We start from the raw sequence: 22,427 nt of genomic DNA, 5'->3' as shown, positions 1-22,427 counted from the left end.
ATTGAAACAATAAAAAACTATATCTAAAAACGACAGCTGGGGTTTTGCCACTAATCCAAGTAGCTTCTCCAGTTCTGATAAATAAAAAACGATGTTTTTAAATGCTGCCGTGTTCGACTCATCATGTTTATTGTTAATAAAACAAATGCTAATCTCATCAGTTTAGTACAGTTAATTACAGATTTATTTATGGTGCTGCAGTCCATCGTTGTGGCCACTAGAGGGCAGTAAAGCGTGATATTTGAAGACGTAAAACCTCAGTATTTACTGTCCGTACATTATGATACTGTGCTTGCTAATTTTATGTGGACACAACTAAAGTTTCAACTAAATATGTTGTTTTTAGGTAAATAATAATAATTTATCAAGGCTTCTACAGACTTGCGTACATTGGCTTGAATGATTTGTGCGTATAGACGTGTGTACTGCTGTGTGGTTTTCATCCGACTGGATCATCAGACATAGATATGGATCAAACACGCTCTCTCTTATTTAAATCTTCAGTTGTTAGGCGTGCTTGATTTTATCTAGAAAGAGTGAAATGTTGACAGTTTATTTTTACATGTATATTTACTTACTAAAATGATAGTAACGTGGTTTTAACGAGCTTTTATTTGGAGAGTAAAGCATGTCATGTCTGTGCCACCTGTTGCTGTTATTTCTTTGTTGTGTAAATGCCACCAGATGGATAAATTCACTCGTCCTGTAATGCTCGGCGGTTCCGGTAGGGGTCGCCAGCGGCACCAAAACTCGCAGCCAGACCGCGAGACATGTGGCTGAGACTTTCTGTAAGCTACGCTCCGTCTTTAGCCAAAAACAATTTCCCGGTAGTGCGATTTGTCAGCATTTCGTAGCGGGACTTTGGACGCTTAAACACAGTTTACTCGGTGCAAACCAGCCGCAGCTGCACTCAGAGGTGAGTAACGACACTTGATGCTAGCTAACCAGAGCTAGCTGCGAGGCAGCTAAAAGCGACGTAAGCAGGTGCTGTTGTTCAAAGCGGCTAGTTAGCTCCCGGCTAAATCCGCTTGCTGCTACCATGCTAGCTAACTTGTGACCTTCAGTGCAATCATCGTGGCTAATATTAAACACTATTTAGCCGTGTGTGCTTCTGTGCTAACAACAGCCAGCTAGCCCCTAGGTAGCTGTGTTTTTAGCTAGCAATAGCCGTCCGGCTAACCAATAACAACCATGTTGTCATCGTCGTGTTGGCACTGGTTGATCAAGTTGGTGCTAATTTTGTGTCTCAAGCAGCCAGGCCCTGCTGGCACCAAACTGCAGCAAGTTCTCGAGTATCTGCTTTCGCCAGTTCTCTACACCAATCACCCGGTTGCAAGTTAGCAAATTGATTTAATCCAACGTTAGGCTAACTCTTGATTGAGGCTTTCAGACTTACCAGTTAGCCCGTGGTATTAAATAGCTTAGTGCGACGAGTGATAGAGCGCAGGGCTAATGACTAATGGCCTGTGTTGACTGGGTCGGTTTGAAGTGTTGATGAATGTGTTTTGAGCAGAGACTCGGACTGAGGCTCAGGCTCTGGTCTCTGTCCGTTACAGAGGTCTTACTTTTTTCCAGATTGTGCGATCTTGATGTTTAAAGTGATTAAATCCAGGACTGATTCTGGATCAGATGTCAGAGGCTCGCTGTCTTCCAGCCAGAGAAATGTTGATGGCCTGCTGGAGTTAGGTTTGTTCACCGTGATTCAGACTGTAAACAACACTCGGGGCTGGATTCTGGATGTGAAAGTCTGAAAACTGCAACGATTACCCAGACTTTCACATTATAGCATGTCTCGTCCATAGCTGTGTATTAGCTGTTGGTTTCTGTTGCCGAACATAGTGAGTCAGAGTGTCAAATGGGAAAGTATTTCGCTTTCACTTCTAGAGGTTATAACAAGAGGTTCATATACAGTTCTCCCATTAAGAGTGACAACAATGGTTTCAATTACTGATGGTAATTATACGTGTATTATATCTCTATACTCTATTTCCAAATAAGTTTTAAAAAAGTGGAAAATGTAAAGATAAACAAAGAATGCACTGATTTGCAGAACAATTCAATCTTATGTTTAATTGTAAATTGTAGCAGGACAACTTATTAAACGTTTAAAATATATGACCATAATAACTTTGGTGTAACAAAAGACTATAACAGTTGTGCACTGCTAAATAAAACGCAGCTCATTAGGTTAATTGGTACAAGTCAATAACCGCGTGGGTTTTTTACGATTTTTCACCATATCCCATAATTTTATCTTGCTAATCACTGGATTGTTCCGGTTTAGCTCTTTAATTCAGAACCAGAACTAATGTGTTAATATACAAACGTCACATGGTAACACAAACCACTGGTAGAACAGCAGCTACTGTGTTATGCAAGTTGAAATCATCATGTTTGTTTGACTGTCCCAGTCAGATAGCAAGGTAAAGCCGTCATAATATTGTAAGTAGCGTACACTTTTACACTGATATTAATTTTTTAGGTGGGCCTAGTTTTTGGTTTCTAAAATTAGTTTTGCCTCTGTGCGCTGCAGTTGGTTGCTTTCGTCTCTGTACACTGCCTGCTTCCTTTAAACTGGCGGTGTGCTTACTAACATCTACTGTCTGTAATATACTGACTACGGACAAGTAGACAATACAAACCCATTTCAAAAAAGCTGAAGTATCTTTGCAAACTTCTACCATGCAAAGAAAAAACATGGCCCAAGCTCTAGGCCCAAGCTCTTGATGGTGGACTGAAACTAGTTGTAAAACAACCCCATGGTGCGAAGATTTAAAATTAAAACTTCTTTTTTAAAAAATAGTGTCGCAGCTTCTTCTGGGCTAAAGAGGAGGGGGAGCTTCCAGCTTGTTAAGAGTTCACAGTTAGAAACTTATCATTGATGTTGGTTGCACTCCTTCAACCCCAAAGGACCTTTTGCTAAAACTACATACCATCAAGGGCTTTGGTTTTTATTTATACTGCCAGTCGGAAGTGACGCAATAGCGCGTTGATTGTTAGGGTTGCATTTAGTTCTGCGCAAAAGACAACAATGCAAGGAAGTATATATCTAAGAATAAGATAATTGCTCTTCAAGATGTAGACAGTGGTTAGGAATTTTTAAATTGTCTTTGACTGAGTGAGCGCTGTGTTTGTGTGGAAGGTGACAGAGAAATTAGTTGGAGGTTAATTTCTGAGGTTGTAGAGTGGGTTGTCCACTAACTGCAGGTCCACATGTCCACTTTTAAGGTGTCCTCAATTACGTTGCCCATTGTTTGTGCCTTATGTGTGTCTTGTTTCTTTCCAGTCAGTTCTTGAAGTTTAGGAGTTGGTAGAGGGTCTGAGAAACATTGACAAAGTCCAAATTGTGATGGCTTGATAACTGGGTTAGATAATTTCAGAGACATCATGTGGGTGGTTGGTTGCATGTGCGTCAGCAAGCAACATTCTGCTGGGAAATCTTGTGTCTTTTATGCCGGCTTTTGCCTGATGGCAGGAGCTCTTTCAACAGGAAAATGAGCCCTTGACATTACAAAAAATTGTTCAGAAAGGGATTGAGGAGCATTATAAAAAATAAAAGGTGTTTTATACAAATGCCTACAAATGCTCCAAATCTGAATCAGATAAAACCTCTGTTGGATGTGCTGGGGAAAAAAAAAAAAAAAACAAGTCTGATTCACTGAGGCTCCATGTCTTAACTTAAGGATCTGCTGCTGCCGTCTTGGTTCCTGACAACTGGACACCTTGGCAGCACGTGGTGGCCTGTATATTAGCCGAGCAATTTTAATGTTGCGATTGATCGGCGTAAGTGAATGAATGGTGGTTTGATGAGTCACTGTAGGTAGACCTTGCCTCTCAAAAATGAATCTGCCGTGTTAAGGACAAAGCTTAGCTGAAAAGGGAAGACTTCTCGGGTGTTTCGCATTGACGCGCTTAGACTTACAAAATCGACATAATGGATTGGTTGCTGACGGACGTAATCCATCGATGTATATTGTCTAAAAAGCAGTTGGCAGGTCAGCTCTGTGATTGCGCCATCTTCCATTTTCAATGAATTCTCGGTGGAAAAATGAGCTTGTGTGTTGTGGCTCATTTCTTCGGAGTGGATTTTGTAAAAATCATTAAAGCTAGTGTTGAATGTTTTTATCAGTGCAATGTATCCAACCATTTTCTGCGGCTTCATCCAAGGGACATGTGGGACCAGGCTAAGCTTGATACCCTCTATTTCCTTCCACAGCTTCCAGTTCAGAGACCTTGCACTGAACAAGGAGCTCTTATAGTTTGTAGTCAAGAAGGTGAAATCATCCCCTACCACTATCTCTCTTGAGAAACACAACCCAGCCATCTAACATGGTTTTTGTGTGGTTTACCTGTTGTAGATAAGCTACTGCACTTAATACTCCCGTCTTTTCTATCAATAACAATGTCTACCTTTCTCTCTGTTGTAGTGGTGATCAGGACAGCCTCGGGCCAGACATGACTGGAGCTGGAAGTGGTGAGGTTTTTTTTTTTTTACACACTGCTACAAATTGCAAGACCATAACCCATTTTTGTAACACTGCATATCTCTTAGTGTTCGTTTTGTTTCTGTTCACCCTGATTAAAAACGGTGATGTGTGTGTGTGTATTTAATAACCCTAAAGCTTGTGTGCGTGTCATATCCTGTGTGTTCAGGCAGCCAGGGCCCGCCCGACGGAGCAGATGCTGAGGAGGCAGAGAGGTGTCCTATCTGCCTCGGCGTCCTGGCCGGAGGCGAGCTCGCCATGCCTGACAGCTGCTGCCATGTCTTCTGCCTGAGATGCCTCCTCACATGGGCAGAGGTGACGATCAGTGCGGCTATGTTAAAATTAGAGTGTCATGAAATACGTAATAAGATAGCTTGGTGCGTTATTGGCGCCAAAAGCCCCAGGATGGTTTCTGTTGAGATTATGTTCCACGTTAATAGAATTCCCACACCTTCGACAATCGGACTCTGGCTTTTTAGGATATAATCTAATTTTCGGGATGCCTAGCAATAGGACCTGCTGTTATTGGGAAAGAATATAATCATTTTTTCCCCATCGACACGCATATTTCTGTATTTAACTGATTATGACGGCACGTTGTTCTGTCACTACTTAAGAATTTAATTTAAATAGATATTTTTGGAATAACTTAATGACTTAAGTTAACGTCTATGTTTAGGATTTAATTAATGAATTAATGATGTTTTGTTCTTTGGCTTTAAGTTGCAGATGACTCCTTCCTGCCCCGTGGACAGGAGACCTTTCACTAATGTTTACAGATGGGATGGGAACCTCAGCTGTGTACAGGTCAGTCTGGTTCCTACCAGTGTTTTTACCTGTTGTTAATTAGACATCCCCTGCCCTCTGCTAAGGGCGAAAAGGTTTCTCATTAAAATTCACCCCGTCTGTGGTCCTACAAATATCAGTTCAGCTGTTTACCAGTGTGGTTTCGAACACTGCAAATCTCGGCACTTGCACTAAACGCACTTCTCTCCTTGTTGTCTGAAGGTTCCTGTGAAGAAGCGACCGTTTCAAGCTGAAGCTGAGAGTTGCTGTTGTAGAAAACCTGAACCAAAACTTTGTCTCAAGTGAGTGTCAGACAGTTTTACATGATAACAGAAAGGAAAAATTATTAAAACTGATTCTTTAGCCACAAGTATTTCCCACAAGATTTCGCGACACCCTGCCGTTTGGGTTTTTTGGGGAGGAGGATAACACAAATAGCTTCACATGCCAGGGAAAGGAGGGAGGGATGCTTTCAGGAGCAATAGGAGAAACACAGTGCAAGCTCAAAATAGTTTGAGACATGCAAAAATATATTTTGATTTGTTATGAGACAACATTATGAGAACGAGAGAGTCTTGCTAGCTCAAGAGCACCATCTCAATCATGAAGCACGGGGGTGGCAGCATCATGTTGTGCGGGTGCTTTGCTGCAGGAGGGACTGGTGCACTTTAGAAATTAGATTGCTTCATGGGGAAGCATAATTATGTGGATATATATTGAAACAGAAATCTAAGCAAGGAAGTTAAAGCTTGGCCTTGGATTTTATGAATGTACAATGACCCCAAACCCCAAATCTGACTTCCACTGTAATTATGCCACTGTTTGAAACATTCTCATCACTTGGGAATAATTTAGGTTGTTATCTCTTTAGAAGCAAGCCAGCAAGACGACCGAGACGGAAAAACGCGGAGCGGACAGCAGACACCAAAACAAAAGGACTTGTGCGGAAATGTACGTTAAAGCCTGTTCTCCTCCTGACCTACTTGCATTGTGTCCGCGAGCTCTAACAGTCTGAAATCGTCTTTTCCAGGTAACGACGAGGACCCCTCTTCACTGAGCAGAAAAAAGGTTCGCTGTTTCATTTGTTCTCTTTTCACCGTCCCACATGCTTTTTGCAGTTAGCCCTAATGCCATTGTTAAACCTCACTGGACTGTGATGTATTTTATCCAGGTGAGAGGAACAGAGTGCTGTACTTGGTCGCCGCCTTCCTGTCTCTCATTAGTGACATCGACACAGGACGTGTAAGTCGCGCTGCTCACAGTGAATTTAAAGATCATAATGAGATTGGACAGTGATACTCTGGGTCTTGGGTTGATGATTGACTGTAACTTCTGACTAGTTGAGGGTTTCCTTAATTTCCTGCACGTTATCCTAGCATAGACGATTACAGGAGTTTACGGCGAGGTGATCCAAACAGTTAATGTCAGAGGTCTATTTAACAGGTAGACGATAGTTTTTCCAAGTGAAATAAATAACCAATCACATTTGGCAAAGAGGCCGTACAGATACAGAGCAGGTTGGAGGACTTGAAAAGTATCTATTGACACTTTTAACTCATCAGACAGCTTGTTAACTTGCACATCCCTTTTGCAGTTCTAAAGCTGCGTCTCGATTGCATCTCGACATTTCTTAATTTTGAATGCACTTTTCTGACTGGGTATTTTTTTATGCTTTTTTTCTCATTGCAACAATTTGTATTTATATGGGTTACCTCTGCTGTTCCAAAAACATACCCAACCAAGACGCTACTATAAACTGACCCGCCAATTTTGTGTACCTTTACGGCCCTAGTGTACTCAGACACTCTCTGTTGGTTTAGCTTGTGATAAGAGGCTAAATACGTCTGCGGGAAAGGCTAGATGGGGTGATATGGTTACATGAGCAGTGGTAGTTTAGCTTTGTATAAATCTGGGGACGCTACCTGCACGTTGGAAATCTGTCTTGGGAAAACTTGTACTAATCATCAGCTGCAGTGTGACATAAAAGAGGACCTGCCATATCACTGAATAAGTTCATTGCATTATAGTTGAAATTGACTATTTTTAGATTTAATTCTAGGTCTTGTTTTGAGTGTTGGGTTAGGGAGTATTCTTTTGTCACAATTTTCAAACTGCCACCGCAAAGATGCACAGACATTTATGTAAGCAGAGAAAATCTGCAGCGGTGCATTATATAAGAGCTTTATGGTTGAAATTGTTCAGCTACACTATTTTAGAATGTGCTTCATGCAACTTTTGTCTTCATCGCTCTGCAGTCCAGATCCCGTTTGGATGGCGGAGGACATCCCATATGACACTGGATTCAAGCAGTGCAAGCCCAGCGCCCAACACTGTCCTTGGCTTTCTCGCGCTGCACCCATCCCTGCTAATGGCACTTCAAGGTAATGAACTTCTGGGCGAGCATTGCTGTAACTTTGTTTCCCCAACTTGATATCACCTTTCGTTAGACCCTCCCTGCCTTCACAGCCTCAGCCTGACACAGAGGCTTTCTATTAAAGCCCTGGTCTGAGCTATGGGAAAACAAAAAAGGACCATGTCAGGGTCGTCACTCTGTAAGACTGGACTGAGGCTCGTGATCAAAACGTTTTCTAAACTGCTATGAAATCACAGTGGAGCACACACAAGTCTATCCTGAACTTAAAACACAGAAGTTAGGATGCTTTGGTTCAGCCCAAATTGTGATTTTGTCCTTTTTAAGGGAAAATTTGAGCATTACTGTGATTAATATGTTTCACGTTTGTTCTGTATGTTTGGTCTGATCAGCACCTATCCAAACAGCTTTTTATGCACAGTATGTGGTCACTTAGGTTGTGACTTTTGTAACAGCAATTGGAAAGTAATAAAAATACATTAATGTAAGAATGAGTGTCAGTTGCTAATTGATTTCTGTGTTTTTACAGGAGTTTGCATGGAGCTAGTTGGAACCACACCCCGTTTCCATTTGGACCCCTCTCATCTCCCTTTTCCTTCAGCTCACCAATTCGCTTGAGTGATTTTGGTGAGTCATATACGCTTTTTATTACATTATCTGCCCCTTCTAGGGTTGGTACATTTAACCCACTAGTGTTCTCAAATCATTTTTCACATTCTAAAACGCTCGCACTTGGAACGCTGCCTGAAACTTGGTAGTCGATACCAATGACGTTTAAATTCTCAGAGTTCCCCCCCCCCAGAAAAAATCAATAAAATGAATTCCGGCAGCACTGAGTTGTTGTCATCATGATGAACATAGTAAATATTTGCGTAGAATACATTGTCACATTACAGTGTTCACGTCCATCCACAACTAGGACAGCTCCTGCTGCCAAGGATGGTAAAAACGCCTGATAAAACTCAAACCTGGACAGTGGAAGGCCGTTTTTATTTCTAGTAAGCGTGCGATTTCTATTAATGTTGTACTCTAAAATGGTATAAGACATTTCCTATCTGCAGTATCTCTATTGTGCTCTGTGAACTAAGGGCAAAATGCCTAAAAAAAGATTATCCATGAAAGATAAAACACAAGCAGTCGCAATTCACATTCCGTAACATTTTCACCTCAGACTAAAGAAGGATTCTCTTTGGCTTATTTTATTCCATATGGTCCTTTTAAACAGCAGTCAATCCAGATTCCCGATGTGAAGTAATTCATAGACCCTTGTTTCTTTCCTGTAGTGTCTCAGAGTGTTGTCTGCGCCATCACTTGTCCCAAAGGAGGAGAGAAGAGAGGAGGTCGAGGTTCGACTTCCAAAGCTCCCTCTAAGGAGGCAGAATCTCTACCGTCCAGAAGATCTGGACGCAACAGTAAAACCCAGGAAGAGACTCCCGCATCTGACCCTTCTTCACCACAACAGTCCGGTTTGTCAGACTCTGACTCATCTGCCAGCCAGTCGACCGCGCCAGGCAAGTCTTCTCAGGTACCGGCCAAGAGGAAGGGGAAACGGGTAACTAACCGAAAGGCCAGTGGGAAACGGAAAGCCCCAGCAAGAAGAAGAAAACCCTCCCCCAGCCCAGTGGCAAGCGAAGAGGAGGAAGAGGGTGACGGAAGTGACAACGCGGAGAAGGAGGAGGCAGAAGATAAAACTGAACAGGAGCCAGATGTGAACAGCCCAGAACAACAACACTCTGATGCTGAAGGTAGCCTCAGTGAAGACAAGGATGGTTTCAACTCCTCTGATGAGCACGGAGCTGGAGGATCTTTGAACAATGAAGAGCAGGACAGCGGTGATACTCAGGAACAGTCTGTGGAACATGAACAAGAAGAGAAAGCTGATGGAGACAATGACAACTCCTGTCCCTCAGACACGGCTCCTAACAGCCCTGGCTCATGCTCTGATGATGACCACAGCAAGGGAGAGGAGGAAGAGCCAGCCAGCCCTGCTTCTTCTGGAGAGAAAGATTTTGATAATAGGACTTCACCATCCCCCTCCGACTCCCAGAACACTCTGCTGGAAGATCTCATGTCTCCACAGAGTGACCAGCAGGCCGAAAAGGATGACAACATGGAGATTTGTGAGTCAGAAGAGGCCAACGAGGAAGAATCTTCAAAGGAAGTAAAAGCGGAATCATGTGAGAACTTGGCACAACCTGATTCCCCTTCTGTTGAAGAGTCGGAGGATAATGTAGCTGACCCAGAATCAAAAGCTCCAGAAGATAATGATACGAAAGTGTCAGATGCTGATGAGCATTCAGGGATTGACAGGTCTGGGGAAGGAGCAGGGGGCAACAGCCCATTCAAGGATGACACAAACGTTGTCCCCATGGACTGCAGTTCCCCCATGAGTGATGAGGGGAACAATCCCATTTTGGAACTTCAGAGTGGGAGCGCCTCCCCAGCTGCTGCAGAACCTCCAGCTACTGCTTCTGAAAGCCAAACCCCCAAGGATGAGGGCACTAAGGACGTACGGGAGAGGGAAAGGAGCCAAGAGAGGAAGAACGGCAAGCAACGGCGCTCTCGCTTCCACTCCCCAACCTCCACTTGGTCGCCTAAGAGGGAGTCCAAACGAGAATCATCTAGGCGTTCGCGCTCACGGTCTAGAGAACGTGACGGCAGCCCGCCCTCAAGTCGCTCTTCCCGAGCTCGCAGTAGAGAAAGAGACAGGGACCGGGACGGAGAGAGAGACTATTCTAGAAGGGACCGTAGCCGTGAAAGGCGGAGGCGGCGATCCAGGAGTCGCTCTAGATCCAGATCCCGTTCTCGGTCTAGATCTCGATCCAGAACAAGGTCTTACAGGCGAGGGGCCAGCCCTGAGCGGTCTGCGTCCAGAGAGAAGTCTCCACAGAGGAAGGAGCGTAGAGACGGCTGGAGGTCTGGGGCCGGTGGTGGGTCTGGTGGGGAGGGAAAGAGGCATCACGGGGGCGCTGGACGCTTTGAAAATGGTGTGCCTACAGAAAGTAATCCTGAGCGGCAGGGTTGGTCAGAGAATCCTGACTGGGTTACAGAAAAGACTCGCAGTGAAGCTGAGAGCAGGAGCCGGGACTTGAGCAGCGGCTCGCGTTGGGAAGACCAACGCGGCAGTAGTGGGAACAGAGGTGAGACGAGGGGACGAGGGGGCCGTGGAGGGTTTGAAAGGGGCCGGGGCGCGGGCCGGGGCAGTGGCAACCGTAGCTTCTACAACCAGCAGGAAGAAACATCCGATAACCGCTGGCAGTCCAGAAACAGCTTCTCAGGTACAGGCAACAATTCAGGGAACGATGCTTACAGCCGCTTCAATGAAAACCGGGGTGGTGGCTGGAAGAAAGAGTCGGATTCAGGAGACTCTATGCTCGACCGGTCTGGCTGGTCGTCGGCATCTAGCTGGGCTGTCAGAAGGACACTGCCTGCAGACGTTCAGGACTATTACTCCAAGAGAGAGAGAGGACCAGGCAGCTGGAACCGACAAGAGGAGGAGCAGCAGCCAGCCGCAGGTCAGTCCTCTTGAGGTTTCTTCCCTCTGTCTAGTGATAACTAGACTCAGCCCTCTAGCCTCTAGTCATGGAGACGTAAACATAAGTAAATAAATAAATAAAAAAATTGTCGTGCAGTTGTTAGCAACTGATGGTTCACAGCAAAAAGGTTCTGGGTTTTCTCTGGCGACCTGTCCAGGGTGTGACCTGCCTCCCCCCTGATGACATCTGGGATAGGCTGCAGCCCTCCTCAAGCCTCTAGAGCAGGGATGTCAAACTGATTTTAGTTCAGGGGCCACATACAGCCCAAATTGATCTCAAGTGGGCTGAACCAGTAACATAAGTAGCATAATAACCTATAAAAGACGACAACTCCAAATGTTTCCCTTTGTTTTAGTGCAAAGAACAACAAGTACATTATGAAAATGTTTATTTTTAATGAGCCTGTCCTTTAACAAAGCATTTTATGAACAACCTGAAATATGTGCAATACTGTGCCCCCTTGTGGACACATTAGGCATAGCAGTTAATTTTATTGAAAAAATGCAGTTAATGTATTCTCTGTCATTTTTGTCATTTGCAAATTCATCCCGCGGGTCATATGTGTGACATCCGGTTCTAGATAATGATAGACAATTAAAGAAGAAAATCATGTCATGCAACACCCAAATTTCTGTCTAAAATATAAGCAACAGTCATGGTGTCTAGGATTACCCTTCTTTTTAACACTTGATGAGGAAGATGATTATAGTTCAGCTGTGAACGGCAGACATACCAGAAGTGACCCCCAAGCATCTGCGCTTTTATAAGCCTATGATTTCTTTTAAGTTAATATATTGCTTTGAAAGTCTTTTTTTGTTTTTTTTTTACTTCCACAAAATCTAATTTTGGTAAAAGGCTACTCATTTAATTTTCATTGTATTCAATTCTTATGTGAAGTGTCACCTGCACATTTTCATCATTTAATATTTATTTAATATCACTATACCCGTGTAAAGGTAGAATACATTAAAATCATTACATAATTAATTATTTTTCATCTGATACAAAATGTCAGTTTCTTATTTTGTACCCTTTTTTCCTCCAGATCCCCCTAAAAGCGATCCTCCTCCCCTCGCAGTCCCAGGTAACGCTCCGGTGCCAGTGATGAACGTGATCCCGTCTCATGCTCAGCTGAATGTTCTTCACCATCCCTTCCCCATGCAGGGCCCACGGGGGGCCCTGCCAATCACCTTGCAGCCAGCTGCACCCTACGCCATGCCTCCTCAGGTCCCCATGCACCTCCACCCTGCTGTGCCACTGCTTCAGGTGCCCGCTGTAGGCGCTCAGGGCCTCCCACCCCCTCCCCCACCACCCCCACCCATGCAGCAAGGCAGCCAGACAGCTCAGCCCGAGGGCCACACAACACAGGTATGGTTTGCTGTGACATCGTCGGCCTGCTGCTGAGGATGTTCAAAACCAAACTAAAACACAGAACAATTGTCCTCTAGCATTTTTTTTCCTCTTCTTTCACCCAGATGTTGAATACCATGATGGGTTATGGGAAACCCGCCCTGCTTCCCACGCCAATCAAAGGTGGCATGGCAGCAGTGACCCAGGGTCATCCTGCACCTAGCCAGGTGTTACCATCCTCTACAACTCAGCCTGGCCAGCATAACAAGGCTCACGCTGACAGCTCCAAAAAAGAAAAGGTAACACTCAGCCATCTAGCAACAGCTGCAGCTAAATCAAGAGCGATCTTTTAATGAAGTGTTTTTTGTCTTTCGCTCTTTATTCCCCTTCTGCTCTAGAAGCAACAGATCCAAGAGAAAGCTATTAATGAAGTGAAGACAGCCATCAAACCGTTTTACCAAAAGAAGGAAATCACAAAGGATGAGTACAAAGAGATTGTCCGCAAAGCGGTAGAGAAGGTAAACATTTCAATCATTCTTGACTCACACTGGCTGTTTGCTAATCCACACGTGACAGAACTGGTTGCCCCAAGCTAGACATGACTGCCACAAACATAAATCATTTTACAAGCCTGATGTGTTGTAACTTTAGTTGCTCATCCATAAATACTGTAAAGATCAGGGCTAATCATAGCATCCAAGAGGAAAAACCACTGACATGACTGATGTTTGTGCTAAGTTTGTTTGTATGCTAATTATTGCAGAGCATATTATCAATACCAGGTCTGCAAACTCAAACTAAATCATTTTCTTTTAATGCATTGCTCTGTTTCTACAGCCACATGCACTGTACTACAATTTGACACTTGGTCTTTAATGGTTTTAGCAAACCGTCAACTAGGGCATGTTTAAGATCGAAAAATTCCTTTGCCCTTACTTTGTAGTTTACTTTGTTTTTCCTAGCTCAGAAGTTGACATTGTTTTTACTCTTTTCCCCTCAGATATGTCACAGCAAGAGTGGGGAGGTGAATTCCAGCAAGGTGGCCAACCTGGTGAAGGCCTACGTGGACAAATACAAGCACGCCCGCAAGAAATGAAACGCCGCCCCTCTGCTGGGGTGGCGGCGATGCCCTCACAGACCCATTCAGCTGCTCAAGTGCAATTTCCTCTGGCTGGAATTTGGCCTCCTAGCTGAAAGACGACGGAGAGCCAGCGTGTTTTCTTTTTTTTTTTTTTTATATCTCTACCTTTTATTGAATGATGAAGATTTTTTTCTATAGATTTTCATATTTTGTTAGAAAAGAATGATCCAATCAGAAATTGTAACGCAAGAGCCCTTTATTTTGCATAGATCATGTGACTTGGGAACTACTGTATGGAGCGCATGGCGTAGCGTGAGGAGGTGAGGACGGTTGATGCTGAGGCTGCAACACTCGGTGAGCTCATGTAGTGAGCAGCCTCTCCCTGGGTGCCAGCTGGTACAATGAATTTCTCTTCTAAGGCATCCTGATCTCATAGCTTATTAATTGAATATTGTCAATGTTATTCTAAACATTTCAGATGAGAGCCTAGTAAAAAAACAAAAAAAAAAGACAAAAAAAATAAAAACAACCCAGTGCATTGCCTTTATTAATGTGTCTGGCCCAGCGATGGGCTGTGATCTGATGAGAGTGATTGTAATCAGGGCCCTGATTGGACCCACAGTGGGATGACCAATCAGCAGATGGTGTATAATGTAAGGTGCAGCTCTCGGGAGGAGGAGGGTGGTTAGGTTGAAACTGAGCCCCCCCTCGGCTGAATGTGTAATAAATGTTGATGCGTGAACACGAACTGTGCATCCAGAGAGTAGTCAAATAAATTAGCTGCTTCCCAGTGTGCTTTGTGTCAGAGGCGATGCATGAGGGACTTCAGAGTGAGCTTTTGTTTCTATCTCAACACATTAAGGAGGGTGCATTCTACAGCTCTCAGCCACAAGGGGGCGTAAACACCTTTTTTTTTTTTTTTTTTTTTAATTTGCATCTTTTAATTTTTTACATTAAATGGGAACTTGCTTTTACTGGTTTTGGATAGAAACCTGACTATGGAGCAGTGATTGTTTAACAACATAAGAGAGATAAATGTGATTTCAGTTGATGTTCCAATTTGGACTCAGATGCCAAGTGCAGCTCTGTGATCTAATAGAAATAGACAGAACAAAAGCACATCAAATGATAATAAAATAATTTGTCAATTTGTCCTTCCAGCCAAAACTATGCACTTGGTCTGCACACATACGTTGAAGCAGTGTTTAAAGCCTCAAGTTCAGTATCTCATTTGTGGCGTGTCCTCTGATGGTCACTAGGGGGCAGCGTTGTCAAGAGAAAAGGGATTTCCACACTGCAGTCATGCTTTAACTTTCTGTGAAACTCTTGGGAAATTAAACCTGCAGTTATGTCAACGCTAGGCTTTATTTGCAGATAGAATTGTTTAAGTTAATACAAGAATAGAAGAACAAAAAGTAAGTCAAGTCTCAACCATATCAAAGAAGCAAGGGAGAGACTAATCAGATAGATCCTATAGATGGACGAGGAGAAATATCAACCCAGGTGTCAGCCAGCACTCCTAATAACCCACTCCACAAAAACCAACACATGAGGAAGGTGGTCTCGAGGTCTGGAGGTCGCCACAGCATTGAACCCATCCTCACTTGGAGTAGTGGGCAGCCATGCAAGGCCCCTGTGGAGCAGTTCAGGGTTTTTTTTAGGTACTTGCTCAAGGCACCTAAGTCATGGACATAAAGGGGATGGAACCAGAAGGTCACTGGTCCCAAAGTCGCTTCTTTAACCACTAGACCACACCTAATCCAGTCCATCACACAAAACGCATAAAGCTGCATGCTCAGAGTTTGGAGAATCTGTCACATAACACTCATACAATGATTCTGTTAATGGTTTCAATTTGATAAAACGGGGAGACAGAAAGATGTAGTCATTATTAAGACCCCCTAGTAGCTTCTGTTGACTATGATTCCTGGAACAACCTGAATGTCCTTCTTACTAATGACCTGGGAGACACAAACTTACACATTTTATGTGGTAGAAAGTTGGTCTGGATTTGCTTTGGTGGGAACTGATTAGTCTCCTGAAGAGATCTGCTGTGCGAATCTAATGGTTCGGGAAGGATTGTTAATGCAAGTCCAAAACGGTGACAAATACTGCCCAGAATATTCTCCCTCCAGAATAAACCAATCACCCAATTTCCTTTTGGAGTTTGAAAGTTTATTTTCCAGGCATCTCTCTGTTATAATTTTTTCAGCATGGTCTGCACTTGGCGATGGGAAGAGGTCTTTCTGTATCAGCTGTGTGCTTGGCCAGAAAGTGGTATTTACAACATGACTCCGATCCTGTCTTAGTTCAGGTAAGGCTTCAGTGCTGATCCATTTCTGCTCTTTTGGTTCTGCATGCTTTCTGCTACATCACTTCCTGATTTCCCGAAGTAGGGTGCTGGCCAGGGGTTGTAAGGAACATGAGTGGGTCAATTGCACAACAAAAGTGGTGTAATTAAGAGGAACTTGTGTTAACCCATTATTAATGCATTAAATTTGACAGCTTTAATTGATATATGTATACATATACACACACACACACACACATAAACAGACATTGTGTCACAATAGGAAAAAAAATTGGATAGTAGGACGCAACTGGAACTTCAGTGTCCGTTGGCCTTTTCGACCAGACTCTGTGAAGCGTTGTTGATCCAGTCCAGGATGATGAGGGTCATGCTGCCAAACATGACCAGGATTCCACACATCAGAAAGAGAGTGGCCTAGAAAGGAAAACAGTTTTACATTTAGCTAATACGTGGAACCAGAACAAGTTCGACACCTTCGACAATTCAGGATATGTACTAATGTGCTTCCTGGCCTACTGTTATATGTTACAATTCAATTGTCTGTTAACTATAAAGCTACAGTCAGCAGCTAATTAGCTTAGCTTAGCATAGGAAAAGGCTATGCTACAAATGAGAGGCAAACAAGCTAACTGTTCAGCCTTGTTCCTTTTAAGCTAACTGGCTAAGGTTTCCAAAGAGTTCCAAGTCTAATATTTCGATCTAATTCCTTACCCTGATCTTTTGAGCAGACTTCATGGACTCCTTCTTGACCAGTTTGATGTAGAAAGCCGAGGGCAGGATGAAGATGAGCATGGCAGCAGCAGAAGCGCCTGATGGAGGGAAGAACTTTCATGACTCAAAAGTTTCTTTTTATAACGTACATGACATTATGGCACTTTAACACTTGTAAATACCCACCGATGAAGCCAAAGATGTCTCTTATGGTGGGGACAAAGATGACCAGGTAGTTGGTGCCACCCAGCAGGAATACAGTGATGATGATGTGGCGGATCCAGCTGAACTCCTTAGAGGCGCACAGAGTGTGGTTGAAAGAAATACGAATCTGCACAGGGAGAGACAGAAAGAGAGGTTATCCTACGTAACCTACTATTTCTACTAACTGATATTCAAAGATCCAAGGGACTTCATTTGTTGGACACTTACAGGGAAGAGCACCACGGGGACTGTGAGGGTGACGGCGGTCAGCACGGCCAGACGGACGATCAGCAGGAGAACATCAGACTTATAAACCTTGGCGTAGGTGTGCAGCAGCTCAGGCCCTACTTGATCTGTGTAGAAAGACAACAAAGATCAGCCACTTTAGTCACAAACGCAACAAGGGACACTTCCACACTCACACGTTCCCCTGTTACAGCAAAAACCGTGTTATAGACAGTTTACCAGTTAGACCAGTTGCTCTCACGAAGAGCATTGAGAGGCACATCAAAGACAGCCAGGCTCCCTCCCATTTTTGATAGCCACCAAACAAAAAAATAATGTCCTGACAGCAGACAGAGAGAACCCAATCAAACACATTGATTGATTGAAACAGAAATATCATGCTTTGGTATTTGGCATTTTATTAAGGACAATGAGTCAATATTACACATAGAGGTGTTAAAGTAAATGCACATCTGGATTATGTTCCAAAGGACAACATTGCATCCCAGCAATGGAACCTCATCCAGTCCATTAAACATTGGGAGTGGTAATGCTCGGGAACATTGGGGAGAGGTTTGTCTGTAATTACCACCTCAGCCCAACCATGGATTAGCAGGTGAAAATGGATGGATAGACTTTTACTTCATGTGTAATGCTAATTATCTAATGTTAGACATTAAACTAAGATAGCAACGGCCCAGAGTGCCTTACAGTGTGATCCTCTTCTCATCTGCCTCCCACCTTCACCCATTGGTCAGGTGTTAAAATGTCATCTGTCAATCGGAACACCCATTTAAAGGCTCATTTAAACTGTCACGCAGGACATATACTTGTTGGTGCTCACAGTCACATGTGGGAAACAACTGATTGTCCAGATACACCAGGTTCAGGGGTAGCCAGGAGTAGCCAGGATTATTTTCATTTCTTTAAATGGAGAGACAATGTAAGAATGAAACTTTAAACTTTTAATAGCTACTGTCAGTGCCCACTTTTTTGTCTGTACACTTTTGTTGACTAAAAACGTGTCACAGTCTTACATAAGAGCCCTCCACTCACTATTTAGACCTGGAAACTACTTTTCTTAACCAGATCGTTGATCCACATTTAAAGTTATGAAAATGATTGCTTGTAAACCCACACTAGTAGGTGGTTCTATCCTTTGCTAAAAACAAATATTCAGTCAAAATGTTCCCTGGCCAAGACTCACCGTTGAAGGTCAGGTATCCAAAGAGGGCAGCCAGCACGTACATGATGGACATGGCCAAGAAGGACACATTGGAAACGTTCTGCATCTTTTTACGGGAACGGCTGTTTAGGAAAGAAGGGAGAGAATGTGTCATTTAGACGACAGTCCAAAACTGATAACAAGTGGGGAATAGCTCATAGAACAGCAGCTGTGGTTGGAAAATTGAGAAGCAAGCAGCACTTACTCTTTGAGCTCCTCGTACATGGGCAGGATGGAGGGGTGGCACACGAAGGCAAAGGTCAAAATGGGAACAGCGTAGAGAGTCTGGGAAACAAAAGACAAAAGAAATTTGTACGAAACATTTCACCTAACTTCATTAGTTTTGTTTCGGTTCTCTTGATGTTTAGCATCTTAAAGGTCCTTACCTGCGAGTTCAAGACAAAGTATTTTGGCTTGCAAGTGTCGCTGTAGTCCATGGCAGTGGAGTTGACTGCAGTGGAGTTGACATGTGACAAGATGAAGTTCAGTCTGGTTGTGGTTTCGTTCAGAGCGTCGTCGTCAATATGAAAAGGGCACGGGATCTGGAACTTCTTAATGATCACCTGGAGAACCAGAGTGCAATTTTTAGATTAATATCTGGAGATGGGTACTGCCATTTTTAATTTGAATTCTTTTCATGGGGTGAGATCCATAAACCATCCTGTGATGCATCTTCTTACGACCCTCACTGCATCTCACTGCACTGTCCAATAAAACAGGTAGGGATTTCATAGGAAAAGTGGAATGTGTGTGCCAAGTAATAATGGCATACAACAAGTTGGTATGTGAGGGGAGAATGCAGGTCATACTCACAACAATCAGAAAGAACACCATACAGAGGAGGGACAGACCACTGGTGTAACCAAGGTAAGCTGGGGGGCACACAAACATGAGTAGTGAGTTGTTTCTATTTTAAAGCTGTAAAATGCTCCCTTTCCTCTTTCTATCACTTCACTCTGGACTGTTAACACTTTAAGGCTTATTGAAGTCTTGCATGTGTAAGTGAGTCACTGACTCCTAACCCAACCCTATGCTTGTGCTTGTGATTTAAAAACACTCATACACACTGCTTACCCAGCTTTCTGAGCAACGAGAGGGGCAGGATAATGGAAAACGTCACGATCAGTACCAGGTAGTCTCCATTAATGTACCATTCTCTAAAACACAAGACACATTGTAAGCAGTGGAACTTATTATGATATGATGTCAAATTGTTTCTTTGTAGCTTGTTTGTATATTATATTAAAGGAGTTTTAGTAAACTCATTACAGAGAGTAATACCCAGTGTTTAATATGTCGACCAGCTAACTGGAATTTCAAATAAGTAATAGTGCTGTATTAGTTCTAAATATTATATAATATAATGAATTGGCCTACGTAGTATGACTGCATTGGCTGATGTCTGTAAAGACATGTCTATGATGTCTATAAGAGTCGCATCCTGGGATTAAAGCTACCCCAAGGACATTCTGACCACTAGTAGTGCTATGGAGCAATGTTTTTATGAGTTTGTTTTGGGGACAACTCCATGCGATGTCTTTAAAGACAGCCAAACCAGCAATTTTACCTTCAAGGCACTCTGACTAGAAGCTAGTAATGTATTTAGTCACTGACCCATTGTTGCTTCCCGTAAAAGCTTGAATGACGATGGGCAGCTCGTATTTGACAATGTAGAGGTAGCTTGACATTGCTGTGTAGACAAAAGAAACTGCAGTTAACACATTTCACTGTAAAATAAACCAAGTCATGTTGTTGCAGGAAACTCCTCTACAAAAATAGTGATCCGTAACATTCGTTAAGAGGCCGAGATGTTCAACAAAGGAAATAATTTTCATGTGTGCTTGTAGAATGAATCAAGTTTTTACTGGAAGCTGATTTACGTTCCAAAAGTACATGCTGCTTTCCATCAACCAACACTGGCATTTTCCCCCAATCTCAGTTTAGACTCAGAGGCACAGTGTTTTAGTTTGCAGAACAACCATGTGGTAGTTTGTTTCATAACCCATATAAGAACATACTGTGAAAACTCTCACCGCCAATGTTTTGCATGGTGATGGAACAGGTGGCTGCAAGTTTCCCTGGTAACCCAAAGGCTTTGTAACCCAATTGTTCATAAACCAGTGCACCTTTGAAGAGAAAAACACCCAAAGAATTGCAGATTTAGCATTTAAAAAGCACCTTACAAACAAATGGGAGAATATGGATGCATGAATATGTGACAAACTCACCTCCTTCATTGGCCGTCTTCAGCAGCAAGTGGACAGAATACAAGGAGAAGAAAGCGACAACCGCAAGGAGAATCCTGTAAACAGACGAGAGGGATCTTTAGATCTATGTCCACTTGTAACCAAGATGCAGAAGGACAAAATCAAGAATATCACTGATGAAGTGCTGAACATGGGACTTTAAAGGCCAACTGAATGACATTTCCTGACTGAAACACACTCACATTTAGCTAAGGTCTGGTACAGTGCTGCAACAACTTGTCGATGTCACTGATAATGTTTCTATTTGCATAGAATACATCAACATGTCGCAATGTTTCCTAAAGAAGAATTTGTCTTAATCTTAATCTTCTGACTATTTACCAAGGAGGCAATAATCCTGAATTAACCAATAAACAATAAGCAGTAATAAACTGTTATTTAACTTGAATTGTGACATATTTTAACATGACATCTTTGAATAAAGAACCCCTTGAAAAGTTTAATCTAATGATATTATTCACCACAGAAGTCCAGAATTATTCCATGTTATTTGGAAAGGTACCAATTACTATATTCTGTCATTTATTTGCATACATAGTGTTGAGTGAAATGCAGCTGTATTCTGTCTGGTATTATAGAGGGTCACCATTCAGACTTATGCCCAATTTAGGGTCAATAGTTGATCTATGAGGCATGTCTATAACCCTAACCCTAACCCAACACAGAACCTCCATGCTGTTATGCAAACCACTGCTGAAGGTTACTTCTTAGAGCGTGATGTGAAGGGACATTTAAGCTGTTTAGTTTTATAGGTCTATATGTGCAGAAATGATCTGAAAAGTAGTGCTGCCACATTGCTGCTAAGAAAACCTGCATCCTTGACGTAACAAACATGTACCTGTACTCGCCACAGCTGAATCTGAAATTAAATAATCCGTTGAATCCGTTTATTAGTGTGCCCATGTACTGTGACAAAAATTTATTTTCCTTGAACCTCACCCTTGAAAATAATGTTACTATTGTCTGCAGTATTACCAAATCACCATTTTTGGTGATTATGAAACCTAATTAATAATCCTTGCTCTGTATGCTTATTTAAATAAATGCTTACACAAACAGGGCTATTCCAGTGTTGGCCATGGCAAAGGACAGACCCAGGATGCCACTGCCCATGATGGTGTTGCCCAGATTGAAGACGGACATGCCAAAGGAGGCATTGCCCTGATGCTGTGGAGAAAACACAAGGTGGTCACAGTTAGTGAATGATAAACAATCACATGATTGTTGAAAGGAGATACATGTGTTGGAGGATAAGAGGAGCTTTTACATATTCAGTCTCATCCTTGTTCAGGTGATGGTCAGAGAGGAAGTTTTGATTCGCTGTGTCTACATCAAGGCTATAAAAGGAAATAAAGGAGAAGTAGTCAGAGAAATTCATGTGATTTAATATACATGATGTACAATTTTCAAGTATTGTGTGAAGATTTCCAGTATTCTGAAATGAGTCCCACTTGTCCAGTTGCACCTTCTTTGACTGCTTATAATTGTACTCATTGCTGTTGGAGCTGCTGCAGTCATCTTTTTGAGCAGTGCTGAATCTTAGCTTTGGCAGAGGATTTCTTTTAGTGAATTTTATAACTGAAAAAAAGAGAAAATGTATTTGTTATATATGTATTTTATATGTGTCTTCCTAATTCTTGTATCTTGTAATTGTAATACAACTAGAGTTTATGCATTAAGATGTAATCTAAAACGCAGTTTCTGAAGATGTGTGGACAGGACCCGTGGGAAAATACCCCTATGAGAAAATTGAAAAACTGATTGAAAAAAAAAGAAAAAAGAAAAAGCATCCTTACCTTTTAAAGACGTGGTAAGATGGTCCCTCTGTCCAAGATTTTTTCAATGTATTTACTAATTAAACTAAATTCCCAGAGAT

General features: G+C 42.7%; 2 protein-coding genes across 4 annotated transcripts; one reads left to right on the top strand and one right to left on the bottom strand.

The window, feature by feature from the left end:
- Nucleotides 1-300: 300 nt before the first annotated feature.
- Nucleotides 301-14,503, top strand: scaf11 (SR-related CTD-associated factor 11). 3 transcript variants are annotated; one of them, XM_084573786.1, is made up of 15 exons: nucleotides 301-916; nucleotides 4,428-4,474; nucleotides 4,654-4,799; nucleotides 5,208-5,291; nucleotides 5,493-5,572; nucleotides 6,142-6,221; nucleotides 6,301-6,338; nucleotides 6,442-6,512; nucleotides 7,526-7,651; nucleotides 8,171-8,268; nucleotides 8,925-11,156; nucleotides 12,223-12,545; nucleotides 12,653-12,826; nucleotides 12,929-13,045; nucleotides 13,528-14,503. In XM_084573786.1, the coding sequence occupies exons 2-15, from the start codon at nucleotides 4,456-4,458 to the stop codon at nucleotides 13,621-13,623; spliced, it is 3,684 nt and encodes a 1,227-aa protein (XP_084429912.1). In that variant the 5' UTR covers nucleotides 301-916; nucleotides 4,428-4,455; the 3' UTR covers nucleotides 13,624-14,503. The 3 variants fall into 3 exon arrangements, with proteins under 3 accessions (XP_084429912.1, XP_084429911.1, XP_084429910.1); XM_084573785.1 differs by having other exon boundaries at nucleotides 303-916; nucleotides 6,145-6,221; nucleotides 12,926-13,045; nucleotides 13,528-14,501; XM_084573784.1 differs by having other exon boundaries at nucleotides 303-916; nucleotides 12,926-13,045; nucleotides 13,528-14,500.
- A 1,384-nt stretch (nucleotides 14,504-15,887) lies between these two features.
- LOC311508815 (sodium-coupled neutral amino acid symporter 2-like) lies at nucleotides 15,888-22,081 on the bottom strand. Its single transcript, XM_084573795.1, has 14 exons — nucleotides 21,819-22,081; nucleotides 21,603-21,718; nucleotides 20,513-20,586; nucleotides 20,318-20,410; nucleotides 19,899-19,974; nucleotides 19,359-19,441; nucleotides 19,098-19,156; nucleotides 18,671-18,847; nucleotides 18,490-18,569; nucleotides 18,267-18,367; nucleotides 17,063-17,187; nucleotides 16,817-16,961; nucleotides 16,631-16,728; nucleotides 15,888-16,333 (listed from the first exon to the last, which is right to left on the bottom strand). Exons 1-14 carry the CDS (start codon nucleotides 21,927-21,929, stop codon nucleotides 16,217-16,219), a joined length of 1,455 nt encoding a protein of 484 aa, XP_084429921.1. The 5' UTR covers nucleotides 21,930-22,081; the 3' UTR covers nucleotides 15,888-16,216.
- Nucleotides 22,082-22,427: the final 346 nt, after the last annotated feature.

Source organism: Chelon labrosus, assembly GCF_963514085.1.
Source record: "Chelon labrosus genome assembly, chromosome: 23".
In the NCBI taxonomy this organism is placed as follows: domain Eukaryota; kingdom Metazoa; phylum Chordata; class Actinopteri; order Mugiliformes; family Mugilidae; genus Chelon; species Chelon labrosus.
The sequence above is the reverse complement of the archived record's forward strand: the minus strand, read 5'-3'. Positions and strand labels throughout refer to the sequence as shown.